The following is an 18,055-nucleotide window of genomic DNA, read 5'->3' on the forward strand; positions in this document are numbered from 1 at the left end:
CAAAATATACATCGTACATTCACCCATTCCCTTTTAAACAATTTACCTTTGTCCTTTCGTGAATGTGTCAAGAGTAGTTGCCAATATTAGACAGGCGGGTATTGTTCTTATAGCGTTCTTATAGCCCCGCTCATGTATCGTCATTACAGTATCCACGGAAAAGTATTGACTAGTTTGACTCATGGCTGAAATGTGCTTCTCTTCAAAAAGGGAGGATCTATTGTATGAGAGCAGGAAAAAAGTACTTGTTCTCACGAACAGAAATTTACGATTTAGAACCATCGGAGAGAGAAAGAATGGGATAGTCATAGCGCGACAAGATTGCAACGAGGACAGCGAGGTCCATTACAGGAGGTACTGAAGTAAAAGGGGAGATAAAAAAAGCTTGGATCCTGATAAAAACCTATAATTCCAGTTCCCAACCATGTTCTTCGATGTCCGTGGTAATGATACTCTCAATGCGCTACGTGCGCAACCATGTTTCTCCTCGCCCCGCACCAGCCATCTTCCACAACCGAGCAGGGAGATCATGTACTGTGTCAAGGTTTACTCCAGCGACTAGTCGATGCTCAGACGCTTCATGCTCTCACCAAGAACATCGTTTCCACTGGACGTGTTAGTGACTTTGTGAACAACCACACTGGCTCCTTCTCTGTACCAGAGATATCTCTTGCAGTCTCTAGCCGATGCACGCTTCGAAGGGTCCCGCATCATCATTGCTTTGAACAAAGGAACAGCTTGTGCGGGAATATTGCAGCGAGTGGGTGCGGTTGCAAAGTTGCTGATGGTGGTGTTGAGGATTTTCAACAGGACGACTCCGAGAGACCAGATGTCTGCTCTGCTTTCAAAACCCCGAGTATGAATCTCCCCGAGCTCTTTTGCAGTCTCGGGAGCTCTGTAAGGCTCGTAGGCGCGTCCAGACATTGGCTCATAAGGAAGTGTCGGGTCATTGTCGTCGTCGACGGTTTTAGAGATGCCAAAGTCTGCAAGCTTCAGGAGGTAACACGGTTTGCGCTCAGTGCCGGTCAGGAAGACCAGGATGTTGTCGGGCTTGATGTCTCGGTGGACGATGGCTGGTTGGAGGGAGTGGATATGATGGAGGGCTTCGGTCATCTCGTAGGTCACGAGCTGCGACAGAGCTACATGCTGGCTCTTAGGAAGTTGATGGTGAAGGTCTCCGAGGTTGCCTTCGGTAGCGAATTGCAGAACGATGCCACCTTCATCCAGATTCTCAAGATACAAGAGGTCCAAGAGCTCCATGAGTTGGGGGTGATTTTGAACTTGGGTCAGTCGTGTAGCCTCTACACGAAAGATGATCTTCTTGGGTGTTCCGCGGTGATCACCAGTAGTAGGAACGACCTTCATGGCGAATACTTTCTGGTCCTTGAGTCTTTGGACTTCGAACACAGTACTGAAACCGCCACTACCGATGCGCTTCTTGACTTTGTACTTGAGCTTACGATCGCTGAACGACACGATGGTGGCACCGATCGAAAGCTTGCTCTCGAAGCCCATCATGTTGGCGCAGATTTAGGATGATTCCTGGTTCTTGTATTTGTCTGTGGCTGAGGAGTAGAAAGGTCGGTTTAGCTTTACGTCTTGTAGTAGTGAGATGGAAAGGATGCAAACATCCAGATGTGTACGTCTGAGACTTTCAAGCATTACAACAAATGGAACAAGTCGTGGCCAGCTTTTCCGGAAACGAGACATATATGTCTGTACCAAGAGTTCCATCGTTGGAGGATATTAGGTAGATGGAGCTTGCTCTGACCAGACGAGCAATGCACGCTCAGATGGATGAGCAGGGCTTCGAGACACTGTGGTGCGAATAAAGAAGCGTGTTAGAAGAGACGCGAGACCCAACCAAATGTTGAAAGGGATGTCTGGGTGACCTTTTTGTGTTGCTTGTCTAGGATTGAGGTAGGCCTTGTTATCGCAATGTTCCCTTCGATCTCGTAGCTGTCATTCAATTTCTCATTGTCGAGACACTTACGATGCCAGAAGTTGTCCTCGTGGTCGAAGTCTCTCGTCACGCAAAGCCTTGACAGTCTCAGTTGTCTTAAGATTAGTGGACGTCGGATGTCGTATGATGTTTTTCTATTGGTTGGATGAATCACTCACGCTTTGCGTTGCAAACCACGACCTACGAAGGAAGATCCAAGGTTCCGAACGCAGTATAGACGGCACCAGTCACAGACAAGAAACGTTTGCGTGCTGTGTTGTCTGACGCTTTGAGCGATCCCGCCAATGATCTCCGGCACGATGTCTCGCTTTCCTCATCCAATTACTAGGTAAGCAGTACGATGTTGCTAGACCAAGATTGATGGATCCCAATTGCAGGAGATCTAGAATAGGAAATTTCAAAGGCGCAGCTATAGATGTTCTCGGCGCCTATTATGCTGGACGGATCTTTCGGAGTCTCAAATTTCGAAGTAGTGGCCAACCTTCGTGACGGGCAGGACATGGTCGGATGAATGTATTCTGGGTAGCTTGAGCTTACTTGGGCCTCAAGGCCATGTCAAAGGCATGTGTTAGTGGTATGAATTCAATGTGCGGATGCTCACGCCACGCGTTAGACGAGCGGGAGAGGTCCAACATGCACGTGTAAGGATAGTACGGAGGTAAACCTCGGTCACGATGAGGTTGAATGAAACCGGACAGTCTTGGCGCCCGTCAGCCTCTCCCCGCCGCAACGGTCGCCATCACACCCCCAACATTCAAAGATTACGATAATCCTCCTGCTTTTTCCACCATGTTCAAAGCCTAATCTATAAATTGCCAGATCTTCCCTCTATACCTCCGAGTCACGCAGTCCTGAGCGCGAACGTGGTATTGATCTGTACAGCGCGTATATCCCACACTCTACCGCGCTCGGACGCCGTCTCGAGCATAAGACAAAAACCTGAATCTGATTCTGAATAAAAAAGATTCACACGCCTGCTTCGGCTTGTCGAGGTATAACACAAGCATGTCAGCAGTTCGGCTTGACTCAGCCCAGCCTGAGAAGAAATCAAAGTTGAGACGATCGCGAGATGAGTCTGACTCCAACAACGATGAAAGCAAGAAAAGAGGAAGACCTCGATTAGATACACAGGACGAGTCGACTGCTGATGTAAGTATTTTGTTCGTTGTGTGCAAACGAGGGAACGGAACCATCGCGAAAGACAAGAAATGAAAAGAAAAAAAAGCATCTTGTTAGCTCGTCGCTATATCACTGTTGATGCCATCTTGTCATACGAACGATCCACTGACTTGTACAGAAACGAAGATCACAGATCCGCCTGGCTCAAAGAGCCTATCGACAGAGAAAGGAGGACACTATCCATGAACTTCGTAAACAAGTCCAAGAACTTCAATCTACCATCCACTCGATGAACCAGTCTTTCAGCGACTTTTCCCAAAAATGTTCTGCCGCCAATGTTCCACCCACCCTGCTAGCTGATCTTCAAAACATTGGCCAGATACACTCTGGCCACATCCGAGCCGACTCGCTGAGTCTGAAGGGATCTCCAGAGCGACACCCTTTTACAGCCAATCCCATTGCAGACACGAGCATCAAAGAGAAGGACTCGTCTCTTACTGCGGAGGCAAACAACATCTCGCCCCGAACCGAGGATAAGCAGACTATCTGGAGCCCTCTCACTGCTCCTGTCGATGCAGCGGACTTTTCTTATGGAACTGAAGACAATACTGTATCGACGTCTATGCTGCGGTCTTTAGGAATTCCGGCGTCATACAGTTCATTTGAAAGAACGTTCGCTAGGAGGCTTCACCGGGCGAGCTGTGAGTATGCCTATCGACTTGCTTGTGACCCCACCCGAGTTCCTGTACTTTTCAACAACGTTTTCAAATTGACACTTAAGGCTGCTGGTACCGTTGATCGACTCAAGTATAGTCTGCAGTCAACTCTGAGTCGAAGCACAAGAGAGCCACTCTCAAACTGGGGTGTCACATATATCCATGTCGGTGGTGCGGGTACACATTATCCTAGACCACCCGAAGAGGGCGGTCTTAGTTATCAATCACCAACCTCTTGGGCCGTAACCGCAGTTGGACCTCATAAAATTGGCGGATCTACCATTGAAGAGGCTCTTACGGCAGAAATGTTACTGCGCGGAGTTATGGGCTTGGTCGGTTTCCCTACATGTGGAATCAAATGTACAAAGCTAATCGTGTGTCAGGATGGTGAATGGTTCGACGCATACGACGTCGAGGGTTATCTTGCGGAGAAAGGCATTTATTTGGACCCCAGTGCGACTTATGCGGAGATCGAGCTGCCAGAAGAAGAGTCTATCAGCCCAGAATCTTCTGTGGGAACTCCCCCTATGGATCCGATAACAGCGCGCGTTCAGAACTTGGTTGCCTCAGAACCTGTCTCTCGTCCGAGCCACTCTACATATTATCCTGGTCTACCGAACGTAGGATATATGTCTCCAGAGATGAACAATATTCCCCCTCGAAGGTCTGATCCCGGATGGCAACCGCACTTTGAGTTACCAGTTGACGAACGACGGTCGACGCTGCCCCTGGTTGGCCAACAGTACGGAACAATGCCAATGACAGAAAATATGTATGCCTACGCCTTTCAGCCAGTGCGGAAGTCTCGCTTCACGATTGATGTTGGGAAATTCGTCGAACGTAAGCATTTCTTTTTCTGTCGAGCCGATCAAAGTTGACACAAGACACAGAGATGTATTTATCAGGAACCTGCTTGATGCGAGCGCCAGGATATCGCCGCAAGGATATTGACATTGCTCTGCGACGAGCAATAGTATCAGCGCACTAGCAGTTCAACCTGGGCATGGCTCAGAAATGTGATACGTGCCTCAAGGATTAGTTCAAAAACTCATACACACTGCCTCTTCATATGGAGAAAAGCTCAGTTTTCAGTGCAACATATTAGCATGTATAAGATGTTCCAGAACAGTATAACATGTTATGCCTTTTGACCTAGTGATTGCCCTGGCGACAGACAGTGGCTGAGACGAAGAGCGACTATCGCCAAACTTTCTCTCGCAGCCCCACTACTCAAAAGAAAAAATTGTCATATCGTGCCATTCTAGAAAGCATACTAGTTGAGTGAGGAAAAGATGGCAAAGGGCCGAGCGAAGGTATTTGCTAATGATGGTGGTGATTTGAGGTCGGACCACACTGTTTACATGGTCAGTGCCATTGTTTACAGCAGGCCCTGCCAGGAGGGGTCAGCCCAGCGACGACCTCAGTTTGGAGAAGTCTTCTGGCAACAGCAGTGTATAGAGACCCTGGATGATGATGACAGAGCGTTTCGAAAACGATAGGCTATACAGTAGTGTAGCTGTTTATTGTGTGTATCCAAATCAATCGATGAACTTGGTGCAAAGAGGTGAAGGTGTCAGTATGCTTTCCTTCATTTTTGTCTTGGCTTTTTTGGTGACGACAGCGTTCCTTTCCATTCTACGGAAGGTGCGAGATTGTCTGAATAACCAGATGTTCGAGAAATACGTTTTTTGCAAAATGGCAACCAGGAAAAGACTAGACTATGTAGATGTGGTTTTGGAGAGAATGAGATACAAGGAAGGGCAAAGAGCAGGTGAAATCATGCACTGATTCCTGAATAATGTGGGATGGATTGAGGAAGACACTCTGAAGCGGGCTGTTGGTCGTGTCCCAGGGTTTTGCACCTGCCGGCGATTCGTTCATTCCGGCCGTGAACGAACCAGAAAAGCAGCTGTCCCCTTAAACATCGCTTCCTCCGCCACGACCTTCAAAACTTAACACTCCTTCTTCTGTATTCCCGACGCTCTTGTAGTCAGGCCAGGTCAGCCTGCTTAATTCTTTTCCTTACACGCCTCTTACCTGTTACGAATTGCGCAAATCATGGATGCCTCCGCGTTGCTTTCGGCGACTCTGTCGCCTGGTACGTCCATTCCTTGACTGCGCTGCTTGTCTTGAGCAGGTCTCCGACAGGAAGCTGACAGTCAACAGACACTCAAGTCAGAACTGCTGCCGAAGCGCAGCTCAACCAGGCCGCAGAGGCCAACTTCGTACGTATCTGACAGTCTTTTCACAGCCTTCCGGGCACGTGCTGACATTCGAACCACTAGTCTGGATACCTCACCCATCTATCACAAGAACTCGCCAACGAGCAAGCACAACCTCAAGTGCGCATGGCCGCCGGTCTCGCACTGAAAAACTCTTTCTCCGCCCGTGAATACACCCGCCTACGCGAAGTCCAGGATCGATGGATCAACCAAGTCGACCCCAACGTCAAGCAATCAATCAAGGCTCTCGCCCTTCAAACACTAAAGTCAAATGACTCCAGATCAGGACAGTCCGCAGCTCAATTCATCGCCTCAATCGCCGCTATCGAGATTCCCCGCGAGCAATGGCCCGAGCTCATGCCCACTCTGGTGCAGAACGTTGGCGAGGGTGCCGACCACCAAAAGCAGGCATCCCTCACTACTATTGGTTTCATCTGCGAAGCTGAGGATCAGGACCTTAGAGATAGTCTCTCTCAACACTCCAACGCCATCCTCACCGCTGTCGTCCAGGGTGCAAGAAAGGAGGAGCCCAACGCCGATGTCAGAAATGCCGCCATCACTGCTCTGGGAGACTCGCTCGAGTTTGTCCGCACCAACTTCGAGAACGAGGGTGAGCGCAACTACATCATGCAAGTCATCTGCGAGGCCACTCAGGCCGATGACAACCGCATCCAGCAGGGTGCATATGGCTGCTTGAACAGAATCATGGGCCTTTACTACGATAAGATGCGTTTCTACATGGAGAAGGCCCTCTTCGGCTTGACCATCCAGGGCATGAAGAATGACGAGGAAGATGTTGCCAAGCTTGCCGTCGAGTTCTGGTGCACCGTCTGCGAGGAGGAGATCTCTATCGAGGACGACAATTCTCAGGTACGCATCCAAACAGGAGAATTTCTGTGAACAAGACTGACAGATGGATAGGCTACTGCTGAGGGATCCACAGAGATGCGCGAATACTTCAACTTTGCCCGCATTGCAACTCCCGAGGTGGTGCCCGTTCTGCTCGAGCTGCTTGCCAAGCAGGACGAGGATGCTGCCGATGATGAGTACAACATCTCTCGCGCTGCTTACCAATGTCTGCAGCTCTGGGCCCAGACCGTTGGTGGTGTTATTGTCCCCGCTGTTCTTCAGTTCGTCGAGAAGCACCTCCGCTCCGAGGACTGGCACTACAGAGATGCAGCTGTCTCTGCTTTCGGTGCCATCATGGAAGGACCTGACGAGAAGGTCCTTGATCCCCTGATCAAACAAGCTCTCCCTGTCATGATCGGCATGATGGAAGACCCCGTCATCCAAGTCAGAGACTCGGTCGCCTACGCTCTCGGCCGTATCTGCGAGACCTGCTCCGACTCGATCGACCCCAGCACACACCTGCAGCCCCTGATCAGCTCGCTCTTCAACGGTCTGTCCAGCCATCCTAAGATGGCCTCGTCCTGCTGCTGGGCTTTGATGAATCTTGCCGACCGCTTTGCTGGAGAGCCAGGATGCCAGGAGAACGCTCTATCTGCCCACTTCCAGAACAGTGTCACCCACCTCCTGCAGGTTACCGAGAGGTACGCTGATGAGTATGCTTGTGTCTTGGAACCAAACTGACGTGTCATGTAGAACCGATGCCGACCACCAGCTCCGTACTGCTGCTTACGAGGTCCTCAACGCCTTCGTCACCAACTCGGCCAACGACTCTCTCCCTATCGTCGGCCACCTTACCAACGTCATCCTCGAGCGTCTCGAGTCTACCATTTCTATGAGCCAACAGGTTGTCAGTGTTGAGGACAAGCTCATGCTTGAGGAGATGCAGACTAGCTTGACCAGTGTCGTCATTGCCATCATCCAGCGTCTCGAGACCGAGATCAAGCCTCAGGCCGATCGCATCATGCAGCTCATGCTCCAACTGCTCAACACTGTTGGCCCCAAGTCCTCGGTTCCTGACACCATCTTTGCTGCTGTTGGTGCCCTTGCCAGCGCTGTCGAGGAGGACTTTGCCAAGTACATGGAGGCCTTCGCTCCCTTCCTGTACACTGCTCTTGCCAACCAGGAAGAGCCTGCCATCTGTGCCATGGCCATTGGTCTTGTCAGCGACATCTCGCGTGCCTTGAACGAGAAGATCCAGCCGTACTGCGATGCTCTGATGAATAACCTTCTCAACGACCTTCGCGTAAGTCTAGCGAATCATCCGGAGTTCCACTACTTTTCTGACGAATTTTGACAGAGCTCGACGCTCGGCAACCAATTCAAGCCAGCCATCCTCCAGTGCTTCGGTGACATCGCTCAGGCAATCGGCGGTGCCTTCGAGACCTACCTTTCTGTCGTCGCACAAGTCCTGCAGCAGGCCGCCTCGATCAATGTGCCCGACACTTCCTTTGAGATGCTCGAGTATGTCGTCACTCTCCGCGAAGGCATTATGGATGCCTGGTCCGGTGCTTTGATGGCCATGAGAACTGGTGGCAAGAGTGAGTGCAAATGGCGGGTTGCTTCTGCTTCTGTGACACTAACTGGTTTATAGGCCAACTCTTGGCTCCTTACGTCGAGTCCATCTTCAGCCTCTTGCAGACCATCTACCAAGACCCCAACCGCTCTGAGGCTTTGCTTCGTACGAGCATGGGTGTCATTGGTGACTTGTCCGAGACGTTCCCCAACGGCGAGTACAGTGCCTCCTTCAGCCAGCAGTGGGTTACCAGCATGGCCCGAGAGGTCCGCGCCAACAAGGAATACTCTCAACGCACCCAGGACACTGCCCGCTGGGCTCGCGAACAGATCAAGCGCCAATCTGGTAAATCACTACTCCAAGCACTTTGACCAAAAATTCCGTTGCTAATCAAGATGTTTGTAGCCGCTGCCGCCAACATTCAAATGTCCTAGGAGATATGGCAGTATGGCAGAAGAATGGCCAGACCCTAGACACATTTCTGCTCGGAAGAGAATCTTCTGTGCGCACACTGAGACTCTGTTGATAACAATACCTCTCGTTTAAGCTCGGCACGAAGACGAGACGAGAGCAACATTGACAACCGGACTCCTCACCTCACAGGCTCTAGCCCGCGCTTGACACCATGAAGCGGGAACAAGCAGCATTTCGAACAACTGCACAGCAGAATAGGGGCCACGTTTTGAGCTGCAGAAGAGCGAGGAGGAGGAAGACGCATGAGTTTCGAAGAGAGGTGCAAAGGGTGCAGAGCGCTTTTATTGAACGAAATTGCATGCCCTACGCACCGTCCCCCATATCCTACACCCACAATACACCGATCCATGACACCATACCCACACTCATCACACATCCCATCCACTAACATCACCATCCATCACGTACCCCATCCAATGAAAGACTCATGTATACGCACAATCATGTAAGGGAGGACTAGACTTTTTTTTGACCACACTCGTCGAGGGGGGTGTCAAGCAACTTTGACGAGCTAGTACCTAGAACCCAGATAAGCCCTTCGAAACCTTTTACGATACCCAAGATCATTGCTTTCACATGACCTTTTGGTTTCTCATATTCAGACTTGATAATGCTTTATTCCGTGAGTGTTCTTTTCTCGACTTCAAAAGTAACGGCCATTCACCATCAATCTAAGTCGAACGAATGCAGTAGATCGATGCCTCATACGATGTTGCACACGATCGTAAGCTCAGCCAGGATTTGTGAAGAAAGCAGCTGTGCCACCCTGCGAAATTCCATGTGCCTTTGAATACTGTACGATAAGGGAATGCAGATATGCTTCTTGATTGGTCTCAGTCGATGTTTTTGCAAGACATCAGTAGGGGTAGATTTGGCTGCTATATACCTGACTACTCTGCCAAAGAAGAATGCCAATAAAAGTGCTTTCGCAAAAGAAGTGACGAGAATAGGAGAAAGATTTGACCCTCGAGTGATATAACCCGTCGTTAGCACCCAGAAGGTTCCTCGGCAAATGCCCCAAAACCCTGAACGCCGGCGCATATAATAGAGATGATAGTGCATATGTATGTATATTAGGAATGGGGTAAAAGAGAAAGAGGAGAGAAGCAGAGGTCGCGCAATGGGGCTAGATCTACCGCCTGCTTGCCCTGGGATCATCGGCTTGTACCTTTTTCCAGTCTCGCACCTCCTTGGTCCCGATACTACCGCCGCCACCTTCGACCCTACGTTCCCAGCCACCCAGGCGTACGACTATAGCAGTAGCATTGTCAGATCTGACGCCAGCAATTTCAGTGGCAAACGTCGCCAATTCTTTGGAAGCAGCTTCTGGTGTCTTTGCTTCTTTGACAACATCGACAATCTCCTGGTCTTCGAGTGATGCTGTCACGCCATCCGAGACGAGAACCAGGAAGCTGTATTCACTGGGCTCCATATGGGTCATGCGGATTTCTGGTTCTGCAGATACACCTATGCGTTTGGAGCTGATATCGCCAAAGGACCTGGTGTTTGCAAGGCCGAGAATACGCTCTTCGCCGAAACTGTCGGTCACGAAGGTTGCGGCAAAGCGACGGAGACGAGTTGCTTCGACTGGAGTGGATGGATGGTGGTTCGTGGTCAATGGTACTGCTTTGCCGTCGCTCACACGACAGAGCAGAATACGAGTGTCGCCGCAGTGTGCTGTCACGATTGTAGCTGGAGATGCCGGGTTCCAGAAGGGAGTTGGTGTTGGCGTGGAAATCAAGGCTATTGAGGCTGTAGAGCCACCCTGGAAGCGGGTATGTCCGCCTATAGGGCGGTTGAGGACGTTGGAGAGATTCTGTGAAGCAGGCCTGGCGGGAGAGGAGAGGATGTCGTTGTCGTTGAGAGGCCGGTCACTTAAGACAGGATCATCTGTAGAGGCGGGAAGAGATGGCGAATGCTTGGACGCTTGGGCTGCAGTGAAGTCCATGTCGGCGTGGAGGAAAGCATACATCAAGGTAGCTTGGATTGAGTTGACGGCAGTGGGCTGCTCGTCAGTGCTGGCGGTAGGCTTGAAGATGCTGAAGTACTGAGGGCGGAAGCGTCGAAAGTAGCCGCCCACGGTATCTTTCCAAGTGTTGACCAGGTTACGTTGCAGGTCATGGACTTGGTTGTGACCAATATCGGTATATTTGGGGTCTTGAAGACTGCTTTCCATGTGGAACTTGATGGCCGAGTCCTCCAGATATGTGTGTAATCGGTCTTTCAAGAACTCGGAACATTGAGCGCCGCCATGACCATCAAAGACACCAAAGTAGAAGACCTGAGGGTCGCCGCTCTCACTGGCAGCGCCAGTCTCTTGCAGGGCTTTGTTTGCGCGGGTCAAGCTGACAGGTTGGCGTTTGGCAAAGGCGGGTATCTCGATGGTGCCGGCCTGGTGCGTGTCTTCGTTGTGCGGGCGACCGCCTCGCAAGCAGGTGGCTCCATAGTGGTGCTTTGCCGACTTGAGGGGAATGCGCACGACGGTCGTGTCGCGGCGTGCGGCAGATAGGACGGCGGGCTGTCTACCGGACGGCTTGTCGTGAGGGGCGGCGACGTCGCGAGGCAGTTTGTGGTTCGAGTCCGGGTGCAGCGACGATTGCGGCAGGTGCGTGACAAAGTAGTCGTGGAAGCAGCGTCGCCATGACCGTGTCGGCAATGAACATGGTCTCATACTGTCATGGCAGGGCAAGAGGCGATGGACTCACGACATGGCCGGTCTGGGATGCCGAGCCCACTCGACTTTTTGCCAGTCGACGCTCTTGCAAACGCGGGCACGGCGGAGAAATGGAGCTCCCCAGCGTCATCAGCGTCCAGAGCCTGCCAAGATCCTGGAGACACTGCAACATCTCCATGCCATCTCCATGACCCGCCAGTCCGGTAGCCTTGGTCCCTCTTCCGACATCATGGCCAGCATTGGCAATCGCTATATTCATCACATCGCCATCACTGGAAAGCAACAACACACCAATCTGATCATACATAGTAGACCTCGAGTCTTTCGATTAAAACATGAGTTGCCAAAAAGCATACTCCTATGGCAATAAACATAACTCTAACGACATCCATGTCCCAAACTCCAAGAATCCGTTCCAGTCGTGTGTTTCCATGCCCTTGATACGAAAATAGTAGAGGCGACGAGGCTGTGAGCTCAAGCCAAGTCAAAACTTACTCTGGCCTTTTGTTCCTACAGAGAGAAAAAGGAAGAAGGCCATGTTCTTGTCGAAACTAACACGCCATTGACTTGTTTATCTGATGGTAGTGGTCTTGGTAAGGGATGCCTTGGCCGAGGCAGCGCCCGAAGCCCCGGCAGCAGAGGTACCACCAGCCTTCTTCTCGAACACCTTCCAGAACTTGAGAGACTCATCAGCAGCGGCGGTTGCGAGCATCTGACCGTCAGGAGACAGGCAAGAGTGCAACACACGAGATTCGTGAGCGGGGATCTCGACATTCTTAACCAGAGTGGGGTAAGACCAGATGCTCAGAGAGTTGTCAGGGAAGCCAGACGAGCTGACAAGCTCCTTGTACGACGTGCTCCACTTGAGTGAGGTGACCTGGCTGCCAGTGTCGATGCTGTTGGTGCGAGCACCAGAGGTGGTGTTCCAGAAGTGGATCATGCGGTCGTGAGAACCACCACCAGTGGCGAGGAGGTTGGATTGCCAAGGGCACCAGGCAAGAGCCTTGACGGCAGCCTTGTGGTTGGTCTTCTGGAATTTGGGTGCGTTGAGCGAACGAGCATCCCAGATGCTGACAAGGTTGTCGTTGCCGCCGGTGGCCAACTGGGCACCATCGGGGCGCCACTCAAGACCACAAACCTCACCAGTGTGAGAGACGAGCTCAGCAACCTTGTGCTGGGCGATGCGGACATCGTGGTTGTAGACGAGACCGGAGCGGGCACCGGTGGAGAGAAGGTGCTTGTTCCAGCCCATGACACCAACGCGAGTGTCGTGGCCGAACATGCTGCGGAGCTTGGAGCCCTCCTCGACGTCCCAGATCTGGACCTCGCCCGTACCGAGACCGGCAGCGACATAGGCACCATCCTGGCTCCATTTGACCGAGGCAATGTATGTGTCAGCAGGGCACTCGAGGAGAGAGTTGACCTCGCCAGACTCGGCAGACCAAACGTAGACAGAGCGCTCGAGACCAATAGCGACCTGGTTGCCAGAAGACCAGTCAAGGAGGTTGAGGTAGTAGTCATCAACAAGGCCAGGTGCGTCAAGGACACGCTCAGGAGCAGTCGCAACACGGCGGCGGAACTGTGTGGCAGCGGCAGTAGGCTTGAGAGGACGGTTGTACTGCGAGCGAAGATCAATGGGTCTGGACGACTCAGGGGCGGCAGGCTTGAAGGCAAGAATTCTCTGGCCGAGCGAGATGTCGCAGGCCTTTGCAATCTCATCCTGGTAGGCGGCAGTCTTGGGAGAAGGCTTGTTGTAAGTCTTGTCGTCTTCGTCATCGTCAAGGTTCAGGCCGTCAAGGCCAAGAGCAGCATCGATCTCATCGTCGTGGGCGGAACGTCTGCCAAGGTCAAAGGCAGAAGAAGCAGAGGCAGCACTGGCGAGGACAGACTCGGTCGAGGACTTTGAGCGGGAGTGGTCCTTCTTGTCGATCTTGTTGACACCAGAGTTGGTGATGGCATCCGAGTTGGTGCGGCTGGGGATGAAGCGATCGGCCGAGGTGTAGCTGATCTTTGTCTTGCCAGTCTTGACGGTCTTGAGGTTGCGGGTCCTTGAGGGGGTAGCTTTGTTGGAGGTCGAAGGACCAGTACCGGTCAGGTTCCAGTCGCTGACACCGAGCTCAAGGCGGCGAGGGGAGTTGTTCGAGACATGTCTGGCGATGTTTGACTTTGGTGAGTCGCGGACATTGGTCTTTGAGATGGAGCGAGAGAAGCGGGGGAAGAGGTTGCCGCGGTGGATAGACTCATCCTTGTCGAGAACAAAGTTCTGCTGCTTGGGGGTCTGAGGCGAGGGAGTCAAGGGGGCGCGGCCACCAGCGAAACGGGTCGAGAAAAGACCATCACGACGCTTGATGGGCGTCATAACCGAGGGGCTTGCCATATCTGCGGCGATGTGTGTGAGGGGTTGCTGTCAATGTAGAAGTGATGCTGTCTGCAGAAGCCGTTAGATAAGAGATAAGAAGCGAGGTGGTGGTTTGGAAGGGCAGCGTACAGATGTCTCAATTAAGAGCTCCGTTAGTATGGTTGCAGATATGTTGCAGTCGTCGTGGATGGTATAGAGGCAGTGGGAGAACAAGAGGCGCTTCCTAGGAAGCTTTGGGCAATGTGGAATGCTGTTTTTTGGGTTTGTGGTGTGAGGTGAGGAGTGTCGAGTACGGTCGAGGGAGCGGTGCCCTTTATGGCTGTCTGCTTACAAGTGCAAACAAAGTTGGCACAGCAACCGCACAGCCTGGGCAGCGTCACCGTCGGCGGCCGGCGTCAAAGACGAGACAGGCCATGATGCGAAGTTTGCTGGTTGCGACGACGACGACGACCGACTAAATTGACTGCCGTCTGTTCACTCGTCTGGCTCGAACAAGGATCCGCGCATCTGGCCTCTCACCCTGACTGAGACCAGACAGGCACTGTGCTGTGCATAGTCTGCGACCAAGACATAGCTCTTCTTGTGCCGGTCGCAGAAGCAGTCCGATTCCAATAGCAAAGACAGGACGGTATTAAAGAGAATGCCATAGTCGACGACAACATGGCTACATCACTTCCGAATCTCTCGGCTGCCTCGCTGCCGCCATCTTCGCGTCTGTCTACCGGCTCTACCAACACCTATGTCATGTCTACTTCTCCCAGGTCAAGCCGTACCTACTCGTCGCGTCGCAGAACACACGACACCTACATGCCTACCATCATGACTACTGTGGGCCAGCGCCCTGCCTGTCTCGTGAATGCTTCCGTCACCTATGTCGGCAATGATCAGATCTATGCTTTTGGCGGCTTCGACCAATATACCGACGAAGTCTACAACCATGTTCTTAGGCTCGATCTGCAAGCCAAGCAATGGAGTCTAGTCGACAACTACGGCGACATTCCTGGCGTGCGCATGGGTAAGCTTGATCCACTCACCATCACCCCTTGCGCGGTGCTAATTTGAATACCCAGGTCACACTGCTTGTCTCTGGCAGAACGAGAAACTCCTTGTCTTTGGCGGAGAGAATGAACACCGCTCTCACCTTGCTGATGTCATTATCTTTGACCTCAAGACCGCTCATTGGACCTCGCCTGAAATCCAGGGTATCCCTCCTCGTGGAAGAGCCAGACACTCAGCCGTCATCCACGAGGACAAGCTCTTCGTCAGTGGCGGTATGACTGGCCATGATAATGCTGTACTAGATGACATCTGCTATCTCGATCTCAAGACCTGGACTTGGTCGCGACCCTGGAAGTTTGTGCCCAGATACGACCATTCAACATGGATCTGGCGCGACAGACTCTGGGTGTCCGGAGGTATGACCGAGGACATGGAGCGTACCAGCGATATTTGGTGGCTCGATCTTAAAGGAATCCCTGCTTTCGAAGGCGCCAATCCCGCCGACGACATGTCCAGATCCTCCATGTACTCTACCACTTCCATCACTCCACAGGCAGGCCCCACTGGCGCCTATGCTGCAAACTCAAGCAGTGTCCAGGTAAATCCCGGTTACATGGTCCAACGTAACCCACCCGTTGCACCAGGCTCCATCTCTTCTCTTCGTTTCATCTCAAACCCCAACCTCCCCGTACAAAATGTAGGATATCATTTCCATGTCTTCTCTTCCGCATGCTTGCTCGACTTCGTCACCCCGGCGACTCTCATGTCTGCCTCCGAGACTAGCCTTTCAGCATTCGATCTGGACTCTTTGCGTTGGCAGAAGCTAGCTGACGGAAAAGATATCTTCAATCCAAATTATCGATGGCATTACTGCTGTCTTGATGCGGATGGCACACATGCCTGGCTGCTTGGGTGCCCCAATTCACTTCCCAGAAACGCACCTGACGCCGAGGAGTATCTGAGCGATGTTCTTCACCTCGACCTCAGAAAACTCGGCCTCCTTGGTAACAAGCTCACTCTGGAGTCTAGATCTGTTCAACAGACACCGACTTCTGACAGCCGAGTTTCTTCACACCTCTCTGCTATCGGTGCTGATCTTGCCCGCACGTTCGATGTCCCTCCTGAGCAGGGCTCTGGTGCCGATTTCATTATTACGGCCAACCCGGACGATGACTACGACCAGGACTACGACGGAGACAGTGTGAGGTCTCATGAGAAGCCTGCAAATACGTCCTCGCCCATTCATGTCCATCGCTTCATCCTTTCCGCACGCTGGCCTCATTTCGCCCGCCTTTACAGTGCTCAAATGTCCGAATTCCATACAAAGAAGATGCACATTCCAGAGCCATACGCTGCGGTACGCGCCTTCCTCTACTACCTCTATACCGACTCCATCGCGCCCTCGTCTATAACAAACTCTGCATCCCCATCACCCAGCCTCGAAGATGTGGCAGGTATGCTTGTCATGAGCAATATCTATGACATGCCACGCCTGCATCATCTTTGTGTCGCAAGATTGGTTCGCGAGCTCGACATACAGCATGCTGCTCTCATCTTTGACTGCGCAAGCGTTGCTCAAGAGACTTGGCTCAAGCGCCGTGCAGCCAGCTTCTGCATGACACACTGGGGCCGTGTGGTGCGTACAGAAGGATTCCGACGACTGTCGCGTGCAGCCATGCTTGAGCTTTGCGAGGAAGTGGATACCGAAGGTCGAGTAGTCGGTGGAGACGAGCTTGAGGCAGTGGGAGCACTCGGAGGTGCCAGGCTCAGCACTCTTAGCAACTGGCCCGAGGGCAGAAAGAGGAGAATGAACTCTGAGAACGGACTCATGGAAGAAATTGCTGACGAAGATGAGGAAGAGGGAATGGAAGTCAATTAGTTGGTGAACCTCGCTCTCGCTTCAGATTGAGCTATGATTGATGATAGGTATCTCTATCCGAGCATGTACATATTTTGGGCATAGGTTATTGGCGTTCAATGGTTGTCAGCTGGGGCGCTGGCACTGGCAAGGAAAGGGACATAGATATCCGAAGGAAAGGCATCATGCAGGCAATGCGGCGTTCAATCGAGTACAAGATCAACTTGAAGCTTTCCAGTCTTCTGTCCTCCCCATGTACTAAAGCATGTAACGCAAATTTATAGAAATGCATGATAGTGATGGGAAATCAGATGGTATCCACCGAAAGGTCACGAGTGGTGACTTTCTCTGGAAATGTCTCTGCTTCCCTCAACGATTATGCCTTTTTATAGTCTACAGTCTGCTCTTAGCTGTAGTCGGAGTACTCACCCGTGTGCCAAAGTCTGTAACCCCCCTTTAGATTCATCATCCTCCAAACACGCAGAGAACAGACTATACGCTATAAAAAGGCATAGTGTCTTCTAAAAACAAGGACATGTCCACAGAAAGTCTATGATGAGTCGCTTCTCAGTGGACACTACTCTGATTCTTATTAGTATCGTGCACTTTTATAGGCGTTACATACTTTAGCACACAGGGAGGTACATCCTCTCAGTCAGATTTTGGGGCTATGCACTTGGTTGAGCTCCTCCCAGAATGCACGACGCATGACAGGTCTGGAAGTGGATCTCAACGGCTGCCTACGGATCATAGCCCATCTCGTGACCATCATCACACCGCACCGCAAGATTGGGAGCAATATTTGCACGTAGGGAAAGGATGCCTTGGCATGATTCATCTACTTTTGAAGCAGCCAGCTGCTCCTGAACCAGGGGCTTGGGGTTGGTCGTCAAGTCGCAGCCTCCCCGCATGCTAGAGACAGTCACAGTGTAGCTATCAAAATGCACAGTGGTAATCTGAAGATCATGCTATCCATTGAGATAGTCTTCACTTGGGTCCTCTCTATGGAAATCACATTCTTTACGAAAGTATTGTGCATTTCTATAGCGACACTGTGACTGTCTTTAGCACACGGGGATGAGATGTAAACACAATGCGCGTTTCCTAATGTCGATCTTTTTGTCGACGTGTCTTGTTGGTGGTCGATCCGATTGGGAAGGTCTCGACGCGTGTAATAATATAGTCAAGCTGGCACATAGCCATAGGGTAGCAATCAGGTAGAGAAGAAGCTCCTAAATCAAGAAATGCC

The 18,055-nt window shown here is 51.7% G+C and overlaps 6 protein-coding genes across 6 annotated transcripts; 3 read left to right on the forward strand and 3 right to left on the reverse strand.

Moving 5' to 3' along the window:
- Window positions 1–558: 558 nt before the first annotated feature.
- M437DRAFT_77571 (kinase-like protein) lies at window positions 559–1,518 on the reverse strand (the record flags this gene model as incomplete). The annotated part of the gene is made up of 1 exon (XM_041026831.1): window positions 559–1,518. The coding sequence occupies one exon, from the start codon at window positions 1,516–1,518 to the stop codon at window positions 559–561; it is 960 nt and encodes a 319-aa protein (XP_040877157.1).
- Window positions 1,519–3,692: 2,174 nt separating this feature from the next.
- M437DRAFT_9554 (uncharacterized protein) lies at window positions 3,693–4,292 on the forward strand (the record flags this gene model as incomplete). Its single annotated transcript, XM_041029095.1, has 1 exon — window positions 3,693–4,292. A coding segment is annotated over one exon (600 nt), but the record flags the coding sequence as incomplete, so codon positions are not given.
- A 1,564-nt stretch (window positions 4,293–5,856) lies between these two features.
- On the forward strand, window positions 5,857–8,813 carry M437DRAFT_86975 (ARM repeat-containing protein; the record flags this gene model as incomplete). The annotated part of the gene is made up of 7 exons (XM_041028566.1): window positions 5,857–5,896; window positions 5,965–6,023; window positions 6,084–6,890; window positions 6,942–7,570; window positions 7,623–8,172; window positions 8,227–8,467; window positions 8,521–8,813. The coding sequence occupies 7 exons, from the start codon at window positions 5,857–5,859 to the stop codon at window positions 8,811–8,813; spliced, it is 2,619 nt and encodes an 872-aa protein (XP_040877159.1).
- Window positions 8,814–10,048: 1,235 nt separating this feature from the next.
- Window positions 10,049–11,626, reverse strand: M437DRAFT_77574 (protein serine/threonine phosphatase 2C; the record flags this gene model as incomplete). The annotated part of the gene is made up of 2 exons (XM_041026832.1): window positions 10,049–11,582; window positions 11,622–11,626. 2 exons carry the CDS (start codon window positions 11,624–11,626, stop codon window positions 10,049–10,051), a joined length of 1,539 nt encoding a protein of 512 aa, XP_040877160.1.
- A 535-nt stretch (window positions 11,627–12,161) lies between these two features.
- Window positions 12,162–13,967, reverse strand: M437DRAFT_55213 (cell division cycle protein-like protein Cdc20; the record flags this gene model as incomplete). The annotated part of the gene is made up of 1 exon (XM_041022825.1): window positions 12,162–13,967. The coding sequence occupies one exon, from the start codon at window positions 13,965–13,967 to the stop codon at window positions 12,162–12,164; it is 1,806 nt and encodes a 601-aa protein (XP_040877161.1).
- A 642-nt stretch (window positions 13,968–14,609) lies between these two features.
- M437DRAFT_86978 (galactose oxidase) lies at window positions 14,610–16,827 on the forward strand (the record flags this gene model as incomplete). Its single annotated transcript, XM_041028567.1, has 2 exons — window positions 14,610–14,964; window positions 15,020–16,827. 2 exons carry the CDS (start codon window positions 14,610–14,612, stop codon window positions 16,825–16,827), a joined length of 2,163 nt encoding a protein of 720 aa, XP_040877162.1.
- Between the last annotated feature and the right edge of the window lie 1,228 nt (window positions 16,828–18,055).

The sequence above is a fragment of the Aureobasidium melanogenum genome, assembly GCF_000721775.1.
Source record: "Aureobasidium melanogenum CBS 110374 unplaced genomic scaffold scaffold_21, whole genome shotgun sequence".
Taxonomy (NCBI): domain Eukaryota; kingdom Fungi; phylum Ascomycota; class Dothideomycetes; order Dothideales; family Saccotheciaceae; genus Aureobasidium; species Aureobasidium melanogenum.